The 15777-nt window shown below is 40.7% G+C and overlaps 1 protein-coding gene across 1 annotated transcript in view; it reads right to left on the minus strand.

Moving 5' to 3' along the window:
- Window positions 1–1391: 1391 nt before the first annotated feature.
- Window positions 1392–15777, minus strand: part of LOC128659306 (lanosterol 14-alpha demethylase) — a 38610-nt gene continuing 24224 nt past the window's right edge. Inside the window, exon 11 of the mRNA XM_053712972.1 lies at window positions 1392–1792. Within this exon, the coding sequence (XP_053568947.1) occupies window positions 1611–1792 (182 nt within the window). The 3' untranslated portion in view covers window positions 1392–1610. The remainder of the gene's footprint in view (window positions 1793–15777) is intronic.

Here is a 15777-nt window from a genome sequence, read left to right on the forward strand (position 1 = left end):
TTACTCATCACCAGCTATATATATTTTTTACTGGCTGTGTGTGTGGTTTTATAATCTCTTTTTACAATTATCTTATCAAGGATTTCAACAAACTCTTCTGCTGCTTTGCTATCTGCACTTGCAGACTCACCTCTCACTTTCACATTATGCAGTGAAAAACGTTGTTTGAAGTGCTTGAACATCCTAGAACTAGTATTAAAATTAAGATTGTAGTTTGGTCCTGCTCCTTTTTTTTAACCATTTGGAATATACTTATATTATATATATATACTTTTATCTTTATTCTTAAGGATCGTTGTCACTGTGGAGTGCGACATGCCAAAATAATGAGCTATAGCATTCAATTGTTTTCCACCTTCATACTATTTAATTACTTTCTGTTTTACTTCCAGATCTATACTCTTTCTTTGACTCTTGCTGCTGCAATCAGAAGGCGTTTTTTTTTCCATTTAGGAGTCATTCTACTATACTTTGATGCACATTTAAAGCGTTACTGGTACTATGTCCGCTATGTCCTGTTGTGCGATCAAGAGTTCTAATCTCTATCTGTTCTCTATGGACCGCGGATGTATATGCTGTTGGTCGTTGACTGAATGGTCGTTATGCAACGCATACCTGTATTAAATCATTTTTATTAGACAGTGTTAATATGAGTGTTACTGTACATTGTATTTTTGATCTGTTTTATAACACTTTTTAGGTTTGCACTATGGTTAACACCTGCTTTTGAGAAGCAGTATTAATCAAAGCACAAACTGCGATCGCATTGTTGCAATCAAATTTACTCACAACTTCTAATTTGACTAAAATAACGGGTGCGCCCTATGATGTTTCATTCAGTAAAAGTCTGCATTGTAATCTTTACAGTGATGTGTACAGTGTTTCATGTTAACTGCTGCATTTTCTTACTCATAGGTATTGCAAACTCAGGATTTTATTCTCAAAGGAAACAGTTTTCCAACAGATGGTTAATAAGAATGTCCCCAGATACCATTTTCCTAAGCTATGGTATGGTCTGGAATCATGTTTAGAGCTTCTTTGACATGCCTACTGCAATACTGGGGACCTCAAGTACTTAGGACAGAGAGATTTGTGGTTAAGAGGAATACTATTTATTTTATTTTATAGGGGAACCCGGTAGTAATACAGCAAGAGATGAAATATTACTGGTGAAGTGTGGGTTGCCATTGAAATTTAGCCCCTGCATAGTCACCGGGATATGCAGAGAAGCACTTTCTTTGAGAAAACAGCATTATGAAGTGATTGACAGTACCTGTTCCGGTGGCTGCAATTACTTATGCTAGTGGAAGACTGAGCAAAATAACAATTTCATTTTTATTTTAATGTACAAATTTCCAAACATTTGTTTAATTAAAAAACACAAGTAGAAATGGAAGGGACATGGCATTTTTAATAGGAATTCACTTATTTACAACATAGAAAAAAAAGAAAGCCCAATTTTCTTAATTATTTTTGTATTACTATTACACATTCATTATATAAAATACATAACATGTACAGTAAAGATTTTTAACACCCCCCCCCCCACTATACAATTTTTTCAAGTAGAAATTAGACAAGGTCTAAGATAACTTTAACTGTTTCTGAACTTAATGTTGCTGTCTCCTTTTATATCTTATAATGGGATTGTTTGGTGTATGAATCATAGTAGTATAGTTTATTGTGGGGAAATATCCATCAACAAGTTGAAATTCATACAAACGAAGCATAATAGACCAGATTGTCTTAATCTGAACATAAGCAAAGTTTTCACCAATACAACGATGCCGACCTGAAAAAATAAAAAAATATGTGAAATAAATATTTGGTTAAGCAACTATTTAAAACATAATGCAAAAGTAAGAAATAGCACAAGTAGTAAACTAATTCACAAAGAACATTTGCTGTTATAGTTTTCTTTATGCTGTCTTTAAAATAAATTACACATTTTTTGTTTCTCCTGTAATAAAAAAAGTGATTTTTTTTTTAACATGCATTATTAAAAAGTATAAAAAAAAAGTTAGTCTGAAAAAAACAAAAACATTTTTCTTCACAAACTTTGGAGGCTGTCCGTATCAGCCATTGGTATGTTTAAAAAGATTATATTTACCTTTTTAATCCAAAAAACAGAATTTATGTTTACCTGATAAATTACTTTCTCCAACGGTGTGTCCGGTCCACGGCGTCATCCTTACTTGTGGGATATTCTCTTCCCCAACAGGAAATGGCAAAGAGCCCAGCAAAGCTGGTCACATGATCCCTCCTAGGCTCCGCCTTCCCCAGTCATTCGACCGACGTAAAGGAGGAATATTTGCATAGGAGAAATCATATGATACCGTGGTGACTGTAGTTAAAGAAAATAAATTATCAGACCTGATTAAAAAAACCAGGGCGGGCCGTGGACCGGACACACCGTTGGAGAAAGTAATTTATCAGGTAAACATAAATTCTGTTTTCTCCAACATAGGTGTGTCCGGTCCACGGCGTCATCCTTACTTGTGGGAACCAATACCAAAGCTTTAGGACACGGATGAAGGGAGGGAGCAAATCAGGTCACCTAGATGGAAGGCACCACGGCTTGCAAAACCTTTCTCCCAAAAATAGCCTCAGAAGAAGCAAAAGTATCAAATTTGTAAAATTTAGTAAAAGTGTGCAGTGAAGACCAAGTCGCTGCCTTACATATCTGATCAACAGAAGCCTCGTTCTTGAAGGCCCATGTGGAAGCCACAGCCCTAGTGGAATGAGCTGTGATTCTTTCAGGAGGCTGCCGTCCGGCAGTCTCGTAAGCCAATCTGATGATGCTTTTAAGCCAAAAAGAGAGAGAGGTAGAAGTTGCTTTTTGACCTCTCCTTTTACCAGAATAAACAACAAACAAGGAAGATGTTTGTCTAAAATCCTTTGTAGCATCTAAATAGAATTTTAGAGCACGAACTACATCCAAATTGTGCAACAAACGTTCCTTCTTTGAAACTGGATTCGGACACAAAGAAGGCATGACTATCTCCTGGTTAATGTTTTTGTTAGAAACAACTTTCGGAAGAAAACCAGGTTTAGTACGCAAAACCACCTTATCTGCATGGAACACCAGATAAGGGGGAGAACACTGCAGAGCAGATAATTCTGAAACTCTTCTAGCAGAAGAAATTGCAACCAAAAACAAAACTTTCCAAGATAATAACTTAATATCAACGGAATGTAAGGGTTCAAACGGAACCCCCTGAAGAACTGAAAGAACTAAATTGAGACTCCAAGGAGGAGTCAAAGGTTTGTAAACAGGCTTGATTCTAACCAGAGCCTGAACAAAGGCTTGAACATCTGGCACAGCTGCCAGCTTTTTGTGAAGTAACACAGACAAGGCAGAAATCTGTCCCTTCAAAGAACTTGCAGATAATCCTTTCTCCAAACCTTCTTGAAGAAAGGATAGAATCTTAGGAATTTTTATCTTGTCCCAAGGGAATCCTTTAGATTCACACCAACAGATATATTTTTTCCATATTTTGTGGTAGGCTTTCTGGCCTGAACAAGAGTATCAATGACAGAATCTGAGAACCCTCGCTTTGATAAGATCAAGCGTTCAATCTCCAAGCAGTCAGTTGGAGTGAGACCAGATTCGGATGTTCGAACAGACCTTGAACAAGAAGGTCTCGTCTCAAAGGTAGCTTCCATGCTGGAGCCGATGACATATTCACCAGGTCTGCATACCAAGACCTGCGTGGCCACGCAGGAGCTATCAAGATCACCGATGCCCTCTCCTGATTGATCCTGGCTACCAGCCTGGGGATGAGAGGAAACGGCGGGAATACATAAGCTAGTTTGAAGGTCCAAGGTGCTACTAGTGCATCTACTAGAGTCGCCTTGGGATCCCTGGATCTGGACCCGTAGCAAGGAACCTTGAAGTTCTGACGAGAGGCCATCAGATCCATGTCTGGAATGCCCCACAATTGAGTAATTTGGGCAAAGATTTCCGGATGGAGTTCCCACTCCCCCGGATGAAATGTCTGACGACTCAGAAAATCCGCTTCCCAATTTTCCACTCCTGGGATGTGGATTGCCGACAAGTGGCGGGAGTGAGTCTCCGCCCATTGAATGATTTTGGTCACTTCTTCCATCGCCAGGGAACTCCTTGTTCCCCCCTGATGGTTGATGTACGCAACAGTCGTCATGTTGTCTGATTGAAACCGTATGAATTTGGCCTTTGCTAGCTGAGGCCAAGCCTTGAGAGCATTGAATATCGCTCTCAGTTCCAGAATATTTATCGGGAGAAGAGATTCTTCCCGAGACCAAAGACCCTGAGCTTTCAGGGGTCCCCAGACCGCGCCCCAGCCCACCAGACTGGCGTCGGTCGTGACAATGACCCACTCTGGTCTGCGGAAGCTCATCCCCTGTGACAGGTTGTCCAGGGACAGCCACCAACGGAGTGAATCTCTGGTCCTCTGATCTACTTGTATCATCGGAGACAAGTCTGTATAATCCCCATTCCACTGACTGAGCATGCACAGCTGTAATGGTCTTAGATGAATTCGCGCAAAAGGAACTATGTCCATTGCCGCTACCATCAAACCTATTACTTCCATGCACTGCGCTATGGAAGGAAGAGGAACAGAATGAAGTATTTGACAAGAGTTTAGAAGTTTTGATTTTCTGGCCTCTGTCAGAAAAATCCTCATTTCTAAGGAGTCTATTATTGTTCCCAAGAAGGGAACCCTTGTTGACGGAGATAGAGAACTTTTTTCTACGTTCACTTTCCACCCGTGAGATCTGAGAAAGGCCAGGACAATGTCCGTGTGAGCCTTTGCTTGTGGAAGGGACGACGCTTGAATCAGTATGTCGTCCAAGTAAGGTACTACTGCAATGCCCCTTGGTCTTAGCACCGCTAGAAGGGACCCTAGTACCTTTGTGAAAATTCTTGGAGCAGTGGCTAATCCGAACGGAAGTGCCACAAACTGGTAATGCTTGTCCAGAAATGCGAACCTTAGGAACCGATGATGTTCCTTGTGGATAGGAATATGTAGATACGCATCCTTTAAATCCACCGTGGTCATGAATTGACCTTCCTGGATGGAAGGAAGAATTGTTCGAATGGTTTCCATTTTGAACGATGGAACCTTGAGAAACTTGTTTAGGATCTTGAGATCTAAGATTGGTCTGAATGTTCCCTCTTTTTTGGGAACTACGAACAGATTGGAGTAGAACCCCATCCCTTGTTCTCCTAATGGAACAGGATGAATCACTCCCATTTTTAACAGGTCTTCTACACAATGTAAGAATGCCTGTTTTTTTTATGTGGTCTGAAGACAATTGAGACCTGTGGAACCTCCCCCTTGGGGGAAGCCCCTTGAATTCCAGAAGATAACCTTGGGAGACTATTTCTAGCGCCCAAGGATCCAGAACATCTCTTGCCCAAGCCTGAGCGAAGAGAGAGAGTCTGCCCCCCACCAGATCCGGTCCCGGATCGGGGGCCAACATCTCATGCTGTCTTGGTAGCAGTGGCAGGTTTCTTGGCCTGCTTACCTTTGTTCCAGCCTTGCATTGGCCTCCAGGCTGGCTTGGCTTGAGAAGTATTACCCTCTTGCTTAGAGGACGTAGCACTTGGGGCTGGTCCGTTTCTGCGAAAGGGACGAAAATTAGGTTTATTTTTGGCCTTGAAAGACCTATCCTGAGGAAGGGCGTGGCCCTTGCCCCCAGTGATATCAGAAATAATCTCTTTCACGTCAGGGCCAAACAGCGTTTTCCCCTTGAAAGGAATGTTAAGCAATTTGTTCTTGGAAGACGCATCCGCTGACCAAGATTTTAGCCAAAGCGCTCTGCGCGCCACAATAGCAAACCCAGAATTTTTCGCCGCTAATCTAGCCAATTGCAAAGTGGCGTCTAGGGTGAAAGAGTTAGCCAATTTGAGAGCATGAATTCTGTCCAAAATCTCCTCATAAGAAGAATCTTTATTGAGCGCCTTTTCTAGTTCATCGAACCAGAAACACGCTGCTGTAGTGACAGGAACAATGCATGAAATTGGTTGTAGAAGGTATCCTTGCTGAACAAACATCTTTTTAAGCAAACCCTCTAATTTTTTATCCATAGGATCTTTGAAAGCACAACTATCTTCTATGGGTATAGTGGTGCGTTTGTTTAGAGTAGAAACCGCCCCCTCGACCTTGGGGACTGTCTGCCATAAGTCCTTTCTGGGGTCGACCATAGGAAACAATTTCTTAAATATAGGGGGAGGGACGAAAGGTATGCCGGGCCTTTCCCATTCTTTGTTTACAATGTCCGCCACCCGCTTGGGTATAGGAAAAGCTTCGGGGGGCCCCGGGACCTCTAGGAACTTGTCCATTTTACATAATTTCTCTGGAATGACCAAATTCTCACAATCATCCAGAGTAGATAACACCTCCTTAAGCAGGGCGCGGAGATGTTCCAATTTAAATTTGAATGTAATCACATCAGGTTCAGCTTGTTGAGAAATTTTCCCTGAATCTGAAATTTCTCCCTCAGACAAAACCTCCCTGGCCCCCTCAGACTGGTGTAGGGGCACTTCAGAACCAATATCATCAGCGTCCTCATGCTCTTCAGTATTGTCTAAAACAGAGCAGTCGCGCTTTCGCTGATAAGTGGGCATTTTGGCTAAAATGTTTTTGATAGAATTATCCATTACAGCCGTTAATTGTTGCATAGTAAGGAGTATTGGCGCACTAGATGTACTAGGGGCCTCCTGTGTGGGCAAGACTGGTGTAGACGAAGGAGGGGATGATGCAGTACCATGCTTACTCCCCTCACTTGAGGAATCATCTTGGGCATCATTTTCTCTAAATTTTGTGTCACATAAATCACATCTATTTAAATGAGAAGGAACCTTGGCTTCCCCACATACAGAACACAGTCTATCTGGTAGTTCAGACATGTTAAACAGGCATAAACTTGATAACAAAGTACAAAAAACGTTTTAAAATGAAACCGTTACTGTCACTTTAAATTTTAAACTCAACACACTTTATTACTGCAAATGTGAAAAAGTATGAAGGAATTGCTCAAAATTCACCAAAATTTCACCACAGTGTCTTAAAGCCTTAAAAGTATTGCACACCAAATTTGAAAGCTTTAACTCTTAAAATAACGGAACCGGAGCCGTTTTTATATTTAACCCCTTTACAGTCCCTGGTATCTGCTTTGCTGAGACCCAACCAAGCCCAAAGGGGAATACGATACCAAATGACGCCTTCAGAAAGTCTTTTCTATGTATCAGAGCTCCTCACACATGCATCTGCATGTCATGCTTCCCAAAAACAAGTGCGCAATAGAGGCGCGAAAATGAGGCTCTGCCTATGATTAGGGAAAGCCCCTAGAGAATAAGGTGTCCAATACAGTGCCTGCCGGTTATTTTACATAATTCCCAAGAATAAAATAATTCCTCAAAGCTATGAAGTATAAAATATGCTTATATCTCAATCGTTTTAGCCCAGAAAATGTCTACAGTCTTAAAAGCCCTTGTGAAGCCCTTTTTTTCTTATGTAATAAAAATGGCTTACCGGATCCCATAGGGAAAATTACAGCTTCCAGCATTACATCGTCTTGTTAGAAATGTGTCATACCTCAAGCAGCAAAAGTCTGCTCACTGTTTCCCCCAACTGAAGTTAATTCCTCTCAACAGTCCTGTGTGGAAACAGCCATCGATTTTAGTAACGGTTGCTAAAATCATTTTCCTCTTACAAACAGAAATCTTCATCTCTTTTCTGTTTCAGAGTAAATAGTACATACCAGCACTATTTTAAAATAACAAACCCTTGATTGAATAATAAAAACTACAGTTAAACACTAAAAAACTCTAAGCCATCTCCGTGGAGATGTTGCCTGTACAACGGCAAAGAGAATGACTGGGGAAGGCGGAGCCTAGGAGGGATCATGTGACCAGCTTTGCTGGGCTCTTTGCCATTTCCTGTTGGGGAAGAGAATATCCCACAAGTAAGGATGACGCCGTGGACCGGACACACCTATGTTGGAGAAATATATTCTGTTTAATTGATGCCCTTTTGTATGCATGGATACTTTATTTCCCTACGTTTGTTTAAACCCATGTAAAAGCTGATTCACAAATATTCAGATGACTATTCAATTAGATAAATCTCCGATTCTCATGAATGATAATAACAAATAGGATTTGGATAGTGGCCTTGCAATATTCAATAGAATAAATTTAGGATTTTAGAAAATGTCAGAGAAAATTATTCTCTGAATTATTAGGGAATCCAGGTTGTTCTAAAGCCTAAAATACTTTTGTATTCTTTTAGTATAATGCAAATATAAATCCATAAATCTTACATATTAACTGTTAAATACAACAGACTATTTGTAGGCACTTTAAAGAACCAATACATTCAGTAAAATTGCATAATCAACAAATAAATAATAAAAAGACAATAATGGCACTTATTTTCAAATTAGTAGATTTTTTGGCATCAGCCCATCACAAATGTTTATACACTGCACTTAGGCACATGATCAGTGGGAGATGGTGCCACAGAACGTGCATATAAACGACTGTGCACATTTTGATAATGGAAATAAATTTAAAATTTTTTTTTTTTTAAATTGCAGCTCTATCTGAATCATGAAATGTTGACTTTAGTGTCCCTTTTGTGGTCATAATGACATAATTAGAGGCACAGAGACTAAACCTTATAATAATAAATGGGACTAATGTACAATGCTAATTCCTGATGAGACAGCATTTAGTTATTTTTAGAGCTGCAACCAGTAATCAATATAATCAATAATAATTGATTATGAAAATAGTTGTCAACGAATCTCCATAATCGATTAGTTGGTTTGCAATAAGTGGGTCTGGGCACAGACAGTCCTGCACATGGTATTGTGTTTTATGGTTATGCCCTTAGCTTAAAGGATGTCTACAGATGTTTACTTTTCACTTTTTCAGGACAGTATACGTTTACAACTACTCCTGGCTAATGTGCAACCCATAAATAAAATAAAAGTCATTATTTGGATTGTTTATATTAAATCGGGTGATTTGGGACTATGATATAGTGCCGTGCTTGTTGTTTACACCTAGCCCTAGATTGATGGGAGTTGTTATTTGAATTGATGTGCACTGTTATCTGTTTGCACAATTATTAACGGATCGCTTGCTATTGCTGATTATATCTACTCTAAAGATAAATGGGTAAGGCTTTTGTCCTGTTATTGATATATATCAAGTCCTTGGCACTTTTTTTTTTCTTCATATGTTTTAATTAATTGTAATATGTACCAAATTCAACCTCTATAAGTATATATTTGTTTTTTTAAAAGCGGACTAGATATTTTTCCCCCAAACCTTATAGCTGGCTATTTACCAGGGAATATAGATATTCAAGATATTTTTATGTTAGAATGAAGTCCAGGCTTACTTTGTTAAGAGGCCCCATGCATTGGTGGAGAGTTAACAATGATAAATATCCCACCTTGGTGAAATTGGCAAAACCCTACTTATGCATCTCAAGCGACTCAACACCATCTGAGCGCCTCTTCTCTGCTGCAGGTAATATAGCTTGCAAAAAGACAGCCTCAGACAGAAGCATGTGGTCATGTTGACCTTTATGCATTTCAATGTAAAGTTTCTGAAAGGTGGGATATGTAATAGTCTACCTCTTTCTAGTTCTACCTCTTTGTAAACAGTTTGTGGTGTTGTTTTGCTTAATAATAAAAAAAGTTTATAAAGTTTTAGCCTGAAGTTTTTTTTTTTTAATCGATTAATCGAAAAAAGAAAAAAAATGTATGCTTACCTGATAAATTTGTTTCTTTTTTAGACACGATGAGTCCACGGATCATCATCCTTACTTGTGGGATATCACCTCCTGGTCAGCAGGAGGAGGCAAAAAGCACCACAGCAGAGCTGTTAAATAGTTCCTCCCTTCCCTACCACTCCAGTCATTTGACCGAAGTTAGGAAGAGAAAGGAAAAGCCAAGGTGCAGAGGTGTCTGAAGTTTACAAAAAAGAACACCCTGTCTTAAAAAGAAGAGGGCGGGCCGTGGACTCATCGTGTCTAAAAAGAAACAAATTTATCAGGTAAGCATAAATTTTCTTTTCTTTTTAAAGACACGATGAGTCCACGGATCATCATCCTTACTTGTGGGATGCAATACCAAAGCTAGAGTACACGGATGATAATGGAGGGACAAGACAGGGAACCTAAACGGAAGGCACCACTGCTTGAATAACCTTTCTCCCAAAAGCAGCCTCAGCCGAGGCAAAAGTATCAAATTTGTAAAATTTAGAAAAAGTGTGAAGAGAAGACCAAGTTGCAGTCTTGCAAATCTGTTCCACAGAAGCTTCATTTTTGAATGCTCATAAGGCAGCAACCGCCCTAGTGGAATGAGCCGTAATTCTTTCAGGAGGCTGCTGTCCAGCAGTCTCATAAGCAAAACGGATGATACTCTTCAACCAAAAAGAAAGAGAGGTAGCCGTAGCTTTCTGACCCTTACGTTTTCCAGAGAAAATTACAAACACAGAAGAAGACTGACGAAAGTCTTTAGTAGCTTGTAAGTAAAACTTCAAAGCACGGACTACGTCCAAATTGTGCAGAAGACGTTCCTTCGGAGAAGAAGGATTAGGACACAAGGAAGGAACAACAACCTCCTGATTAATGTTCCTATCTGAAAAACCCTCGTATAGTACGTAAAACTACCTTATAAAATGGAAAATAAGGTAAGGTGAATTGTATTGCAACGCTGAAAGCTCAGACACTATTTGAGCTGAATAAATAGCAACAAGAAATAAAACTTTCCAAGATAACATCTTAATATCTAAGGAATGCATAGGCTCAAACGGAGCCCCTTGAAGAACTTTAAGAACTAAAATCAGACTCCATGGAGGGGTAACTGGTTTGAACACAGGCCTGATCCTAACCAAAGCCTGACAAAAGGATTGAACATCTGGGACATCAGCCAGAAGTTTGTGTAACAAAATAGATAAGGCAGAAATCTGACCCTTTAGGGAACTTGCAGATAAACCCTTCTCCAAACCTTCTTGGAGAAAAGACAAAATTCTGGGAATCCTAACTCTACTCCACGAGTAGCCCTTGGATTCACACCAATAAAGATATTTACGCCAAATATTATAGTAAATCTTTCTAGTTACAGGCTTATGCGTCTGAATCAAGGTCTCTATGACCGAATCAGAAAACCCCCGCTTGGATAGTATTAAGCGTTCAATCTCTAAGCAGTCAGCTTCAGAGAAATTAGATTTGGATGAAGGAAGGATCCTTGAATGAGAAGATCCTTCCTCAATGGTAGTCTCCAAGGTGGCAGGGATGACATGTCCACCAGATCGGCATACCAAATCCTGCGAGGCCACGCAGGAGCAATGAGGATCACTGATGCCTTCTCCCGTTTGATTCGAGCAATGACCCGAGGAAGAAGAGCAAACGGGGAAAAAAGATATGCTAGGCTGAAGGACCAAGGAACTGCCAGAGCATCTATCAGTTCCGCCTGGGGATCTCTGGATCTTGACCCGTATCTCGGGAGCTTGGCATTCTGACGAGACGCCATTCTCCCGAAAGAAAGGTCTGCCTGCTCAGAAAGTCCGCCTCCCAGTTGTCCACCCCTGGGATGTGGATCACTGATAGATGTCAAGAATGGGCCTCCGCCCACCGAATTATCTTGGCTACCGTGGTCATCGCTAAGGAACTCCTCATTCCTCCCTGATGATTGATGTAAGCCACTGTCGTTATGTTCTCCGTCTGGAATCTGATGAACTGGGCCGAAGCCAACTGAGTCCAGGCCAGAAGAGCATTGAAGATCGCTCTCAGTTCCAGGATGTTTATAGGAAGAACAGACTCCGCCTGAGTCCACACTCCCTGAGCCTTTAGAGGACCCCAGACAGCTCCCCACCCTAGAAGGCTGGTATCTGTTATCACAATCACCCAGGATGGTCTGCGAAAGCATGTTGCCTGGGATAGATGATCCAGAGACAACTACCATTGAAGTGAGTCCCTTGTCTCCTGTTCCTGCATAATCTCCATTCCACTGCCTGAGCATGTTTAACTGTAGAGGTCTGAGTTGAAACCGAGCAAACGGGATGATGTCCATTGCCGCCACCATCAGTCCGATTACTTCCATGCACTGGGCCACTGGCGGCCGAGGGTTGGACTGAAGGGCTCGACAAGTATCTAGAATCTTTGATTTCCTGACCTCTGTCAGAATAATCTTCATAGATATAGAATCGATTAAAGTTCCCAAGAAAGTCACCCTTGTTTTCGGGATTAAGGAACTCTTTTGCAGATTTACCTTCCACCCGTGAGTTCTCAGGAAGGATAGTACAATGTCGGTATGGGACCTTGCTTGATGACAAGATGGCGCCTGGATTAGAATATCATCCAGATAAGGCGCCACCGCAATGCCCCGCGGTCTTAGAACTGCCAGCAGAGACCCCAGAACCTTTGTGAAAATTCTGGGTGCCATGGCCAGTCCGAAAGGAAGAGCCACAAACTGAAAGTGTCTGTCCAGAAAAGCAAACCTTAGGAACTTGTGATGATCTCTGTGGATAGGAACATGTAGATATGCATCCTTTCACTGTCGTCATAAATTGACCCTCCTGGATCAATGGAAGAATGGTACGAATAGTTTCCATCTTGAAAGATGGAACTCTGAGAAACTTGTTCAGACTCTTGAGGTCTAATATAGGTCTGAAAGTTCCCTTCTTCTTGGGAACTACAAACAGATTTGAATAAAAACCTTGCCCGTGTTCTTTTACAGGAACGGGAATAATCACTTCCAGGGAGGAGAGGTCTCTTACACAATGTAAGAATGACTCTATTTTTATCTGGTTTGCAGATAATCTTGAAAGAAGAAATCTTCGAGGAGGAAAATTTTTGAACTCCAGTTTGTATCCCCGGCACACTATTTCTATAGCCCAGGGATCCTGAACGTCTCGCACCCAAGCCTGAACGAAGAAAGAAAGTTTCCCCCCCCACCAGATCCGGTCCCGGATCGGGGGCATGCCCTTCATGCTGTTTTGGAGTCAGCAGCAGGCTTCTTGGACTGTTTACCCTTAGATTGTAAATAGTTTCCTTCCTGTTTAGAGGAGGAAGAGAAAGAATTTCCCTTGAAATTGCGAAAGGAACGAAAATTACTTTGTCGTCCTTTTTGTTTATTTCTCTTATTCTGAGGAAGGAGATGACCCTTACCTCCCGTGATGTCAGAGATAATTTCCTTCAAGCCAGGTCCAAACAAGGTCTTTCCCTTGTAAGGAATAGCTAGAAGCTTAGACTTAGATGAAACGTCCGCAGACCAAGGTTTTAACCATAAAGCTCTGCGGGCTAGGATAGAGAACCCTGAACTCTTAGCTGCTAATTTAGTAATTTGCAGAGAAGCATCCGTAATAAAAGCACTGGCTAACTTCAGAGCTTTAATCCTATCTTGGATCTCCTCCAAAGAAGTCTCAGACTTAAGAGACTCGGACAGAGCATCAAACCAATAAGCTGCCGCACTAGTGACAGTAGCAATGCACGCAGCCATCTGCAACAGCAGACCCTGGTAAACATAAATGATTCTTAAGTAGACCCTCCAACTTCTTGTCTATGGGGTCTTTAAAGGCACAACTATCCTAAATGTGATGTGTGAATAACCCTGGAGGGCTGGGGCACTGTTTGTAGCTCTTACACTCTGCATTTTTCTACAAGGAGCAGCCCAATTCAGCTGATTCCGACCTGCTTCCTTGACTAGGAGTGGGATAGAACCACCTGCCCGTTGCAGATTAAGCCGGTTCCTTTAGGTACTGTGCGATCTAGTCGTTTTCCACGGACACCGTGGGAATAGGCCACATGCCTTTGAGTGAGAATATGAGTGCAATGATGGGGTAGTGAGCTCTAGTCTTGAGGACATATAGCCGGAAAGGCGCAGTTTGAGTAAAAACTAATGTGAGTTACTACTATTATTTAGAATAGAACTTGGTATGAGTGTCTACACTAATATATCCATGAAGACTTTTCGTCTGAGACTTTGATAATAGATGTTGACCACTCCGGATATCAACCTAGACATTTTGTCCCCATGCATCACTTATACCTCTTAGCTTTAGCAAATTTCAGTGCATTTTGTTATTAGCATGCTAGACCTTTTTTTATGAAATGCCTGGTAAACGCAGTTAATATATATATATGTTTTGTTTTTTTTCTATTGTACTTATGCCAAATCTGTATCGGTTCCTGTGCTATGAATAGTGATTTGTCTTCTTCTAGGTACCTCCATGGCTCCCTTCTCATCTCAGAATCTCTAGATATAATGTTTGTGTTTAAGTTTGTTGAAATATATTTCTAGTACTATCTGCTCTCTAAGTCCCTACAAACTACTCCATATCTATACATACTATAAGCATGATCATTTATATTTAGGTTTTCTGGTGTTAGCCTTTACTTGGCAGTAAATATGTGTTGCAATCTCATTTCATACTAAACTTTGGCGGCTTTAATATAGACCCTTGTGATGTCTGCCTTAATATAATTCTATGCCGCACATTTTCACTTAACTTTTTATTCCCTGATCTGAATTAGTAGTTTATCTCATTATATGGCATAGCACCTGTTATATTTTTATGATGTGAGGGTGTACATAGTGGTTTAAGCTGATCCCTGGAATCACTGTATGTATTATGCAATCTTTGATAATGTTAGAGGTTCATTTACCTCACATAGTTGGTAAAGACTTTTAAAAGAGCACTCCAATTCACCCTATTCTGGTGGGGTGCTGTCTGCGGCTGGGACGGCGCTTCACAATACTAAGTAATAACTTGGATATTATGTATTTTAGTGTCTCTGCAATATTAATAGTCTGGCGGGTGTGGAGATGTAGCTGAAACCACCTATTATTAGGCTCTCCCCTCTCTGAATTCCTTGTTCCCCATAGAGTTATTAGTACTTACATTCTAATTAACTTGTATAGCTCAAATTATCGGCAATGATGGTTTCCTTATAGTTATATCTTAAAAATTTATATAGTAGGCCATATAGTGACCCTTCTATTCCTTTCCCCTCACACACCCCTACCCAATCCTTCTATGTGTAAAATGGTCCATTAGTGGCCAATGTGTTCCATTAGGGGAGAATTATACTTTGATCAGTCTTTCAATATATGGGGATATATTATTATATTAAAAACTGTATTTACTATGTATTTATGTACATGGACTTGCAAGTCCATATCTCCACTTTTTGTCTCCTGCTGTTATATGACTATTTTGTTCAATAAACATTTTGAAACATTAAAAAAATTTTTTTTATCAAAAACCGTTACTGTCTCTTTAAATTTAAACGGTTTTTCTTTCACTTGACAAAACTGCCAGTTTTGCTGTAGCAATAAACTGGGCAGAAAAAATGAGTAATCATTAAACCTCTGCACCACAGCAACCTGCTGAGGCGCTCCTACCTTAACCAATGCTACCGGAACCCAGAAGACAACGATCTGTTACTGCAGTCTGTCAGAAAACACCGGACTAGGAACGCATCTGTGCTAAAAGCGCATGACAGGTGTCTACATGCTGCTCTTGCCCAGAAAAACCCCAGTACAGCACATCTGAAGTTAAAGGCACAACTATCCTCCTGCAACTGCTTGGAAATAGCGCTACAAGCAGAGGCGCCAAAAAACAGGAAGTCCGGCCCTTCGTGGGCGTGCTGCAAGTCTATGTTTCCCTCTTAGAGAGAGAAAAAAAAAAAAACTAAAGTGAAACCACCGGAGCCCTCCATTGTAGTAAAAATAAAATTAGCAACATAACTCCAGCCCCAGTGCCTGCAC

The sequence above is a fragment of the Bombina bombina genome, chromosome 5 (genome assembly GCF_027579735.1).
Source record: "Bombina bombina isolate aBomBom1 chromosome 5, aBomBom1.pri, whole genome shotgun sequence".
Classification (NCBI taxonomy): domain Eukaryota; kingdom Metazoa; phylum Chordata; class Amphibia; order Anura; family Bombinatoridae; genus Bombina; species Bombina bombina.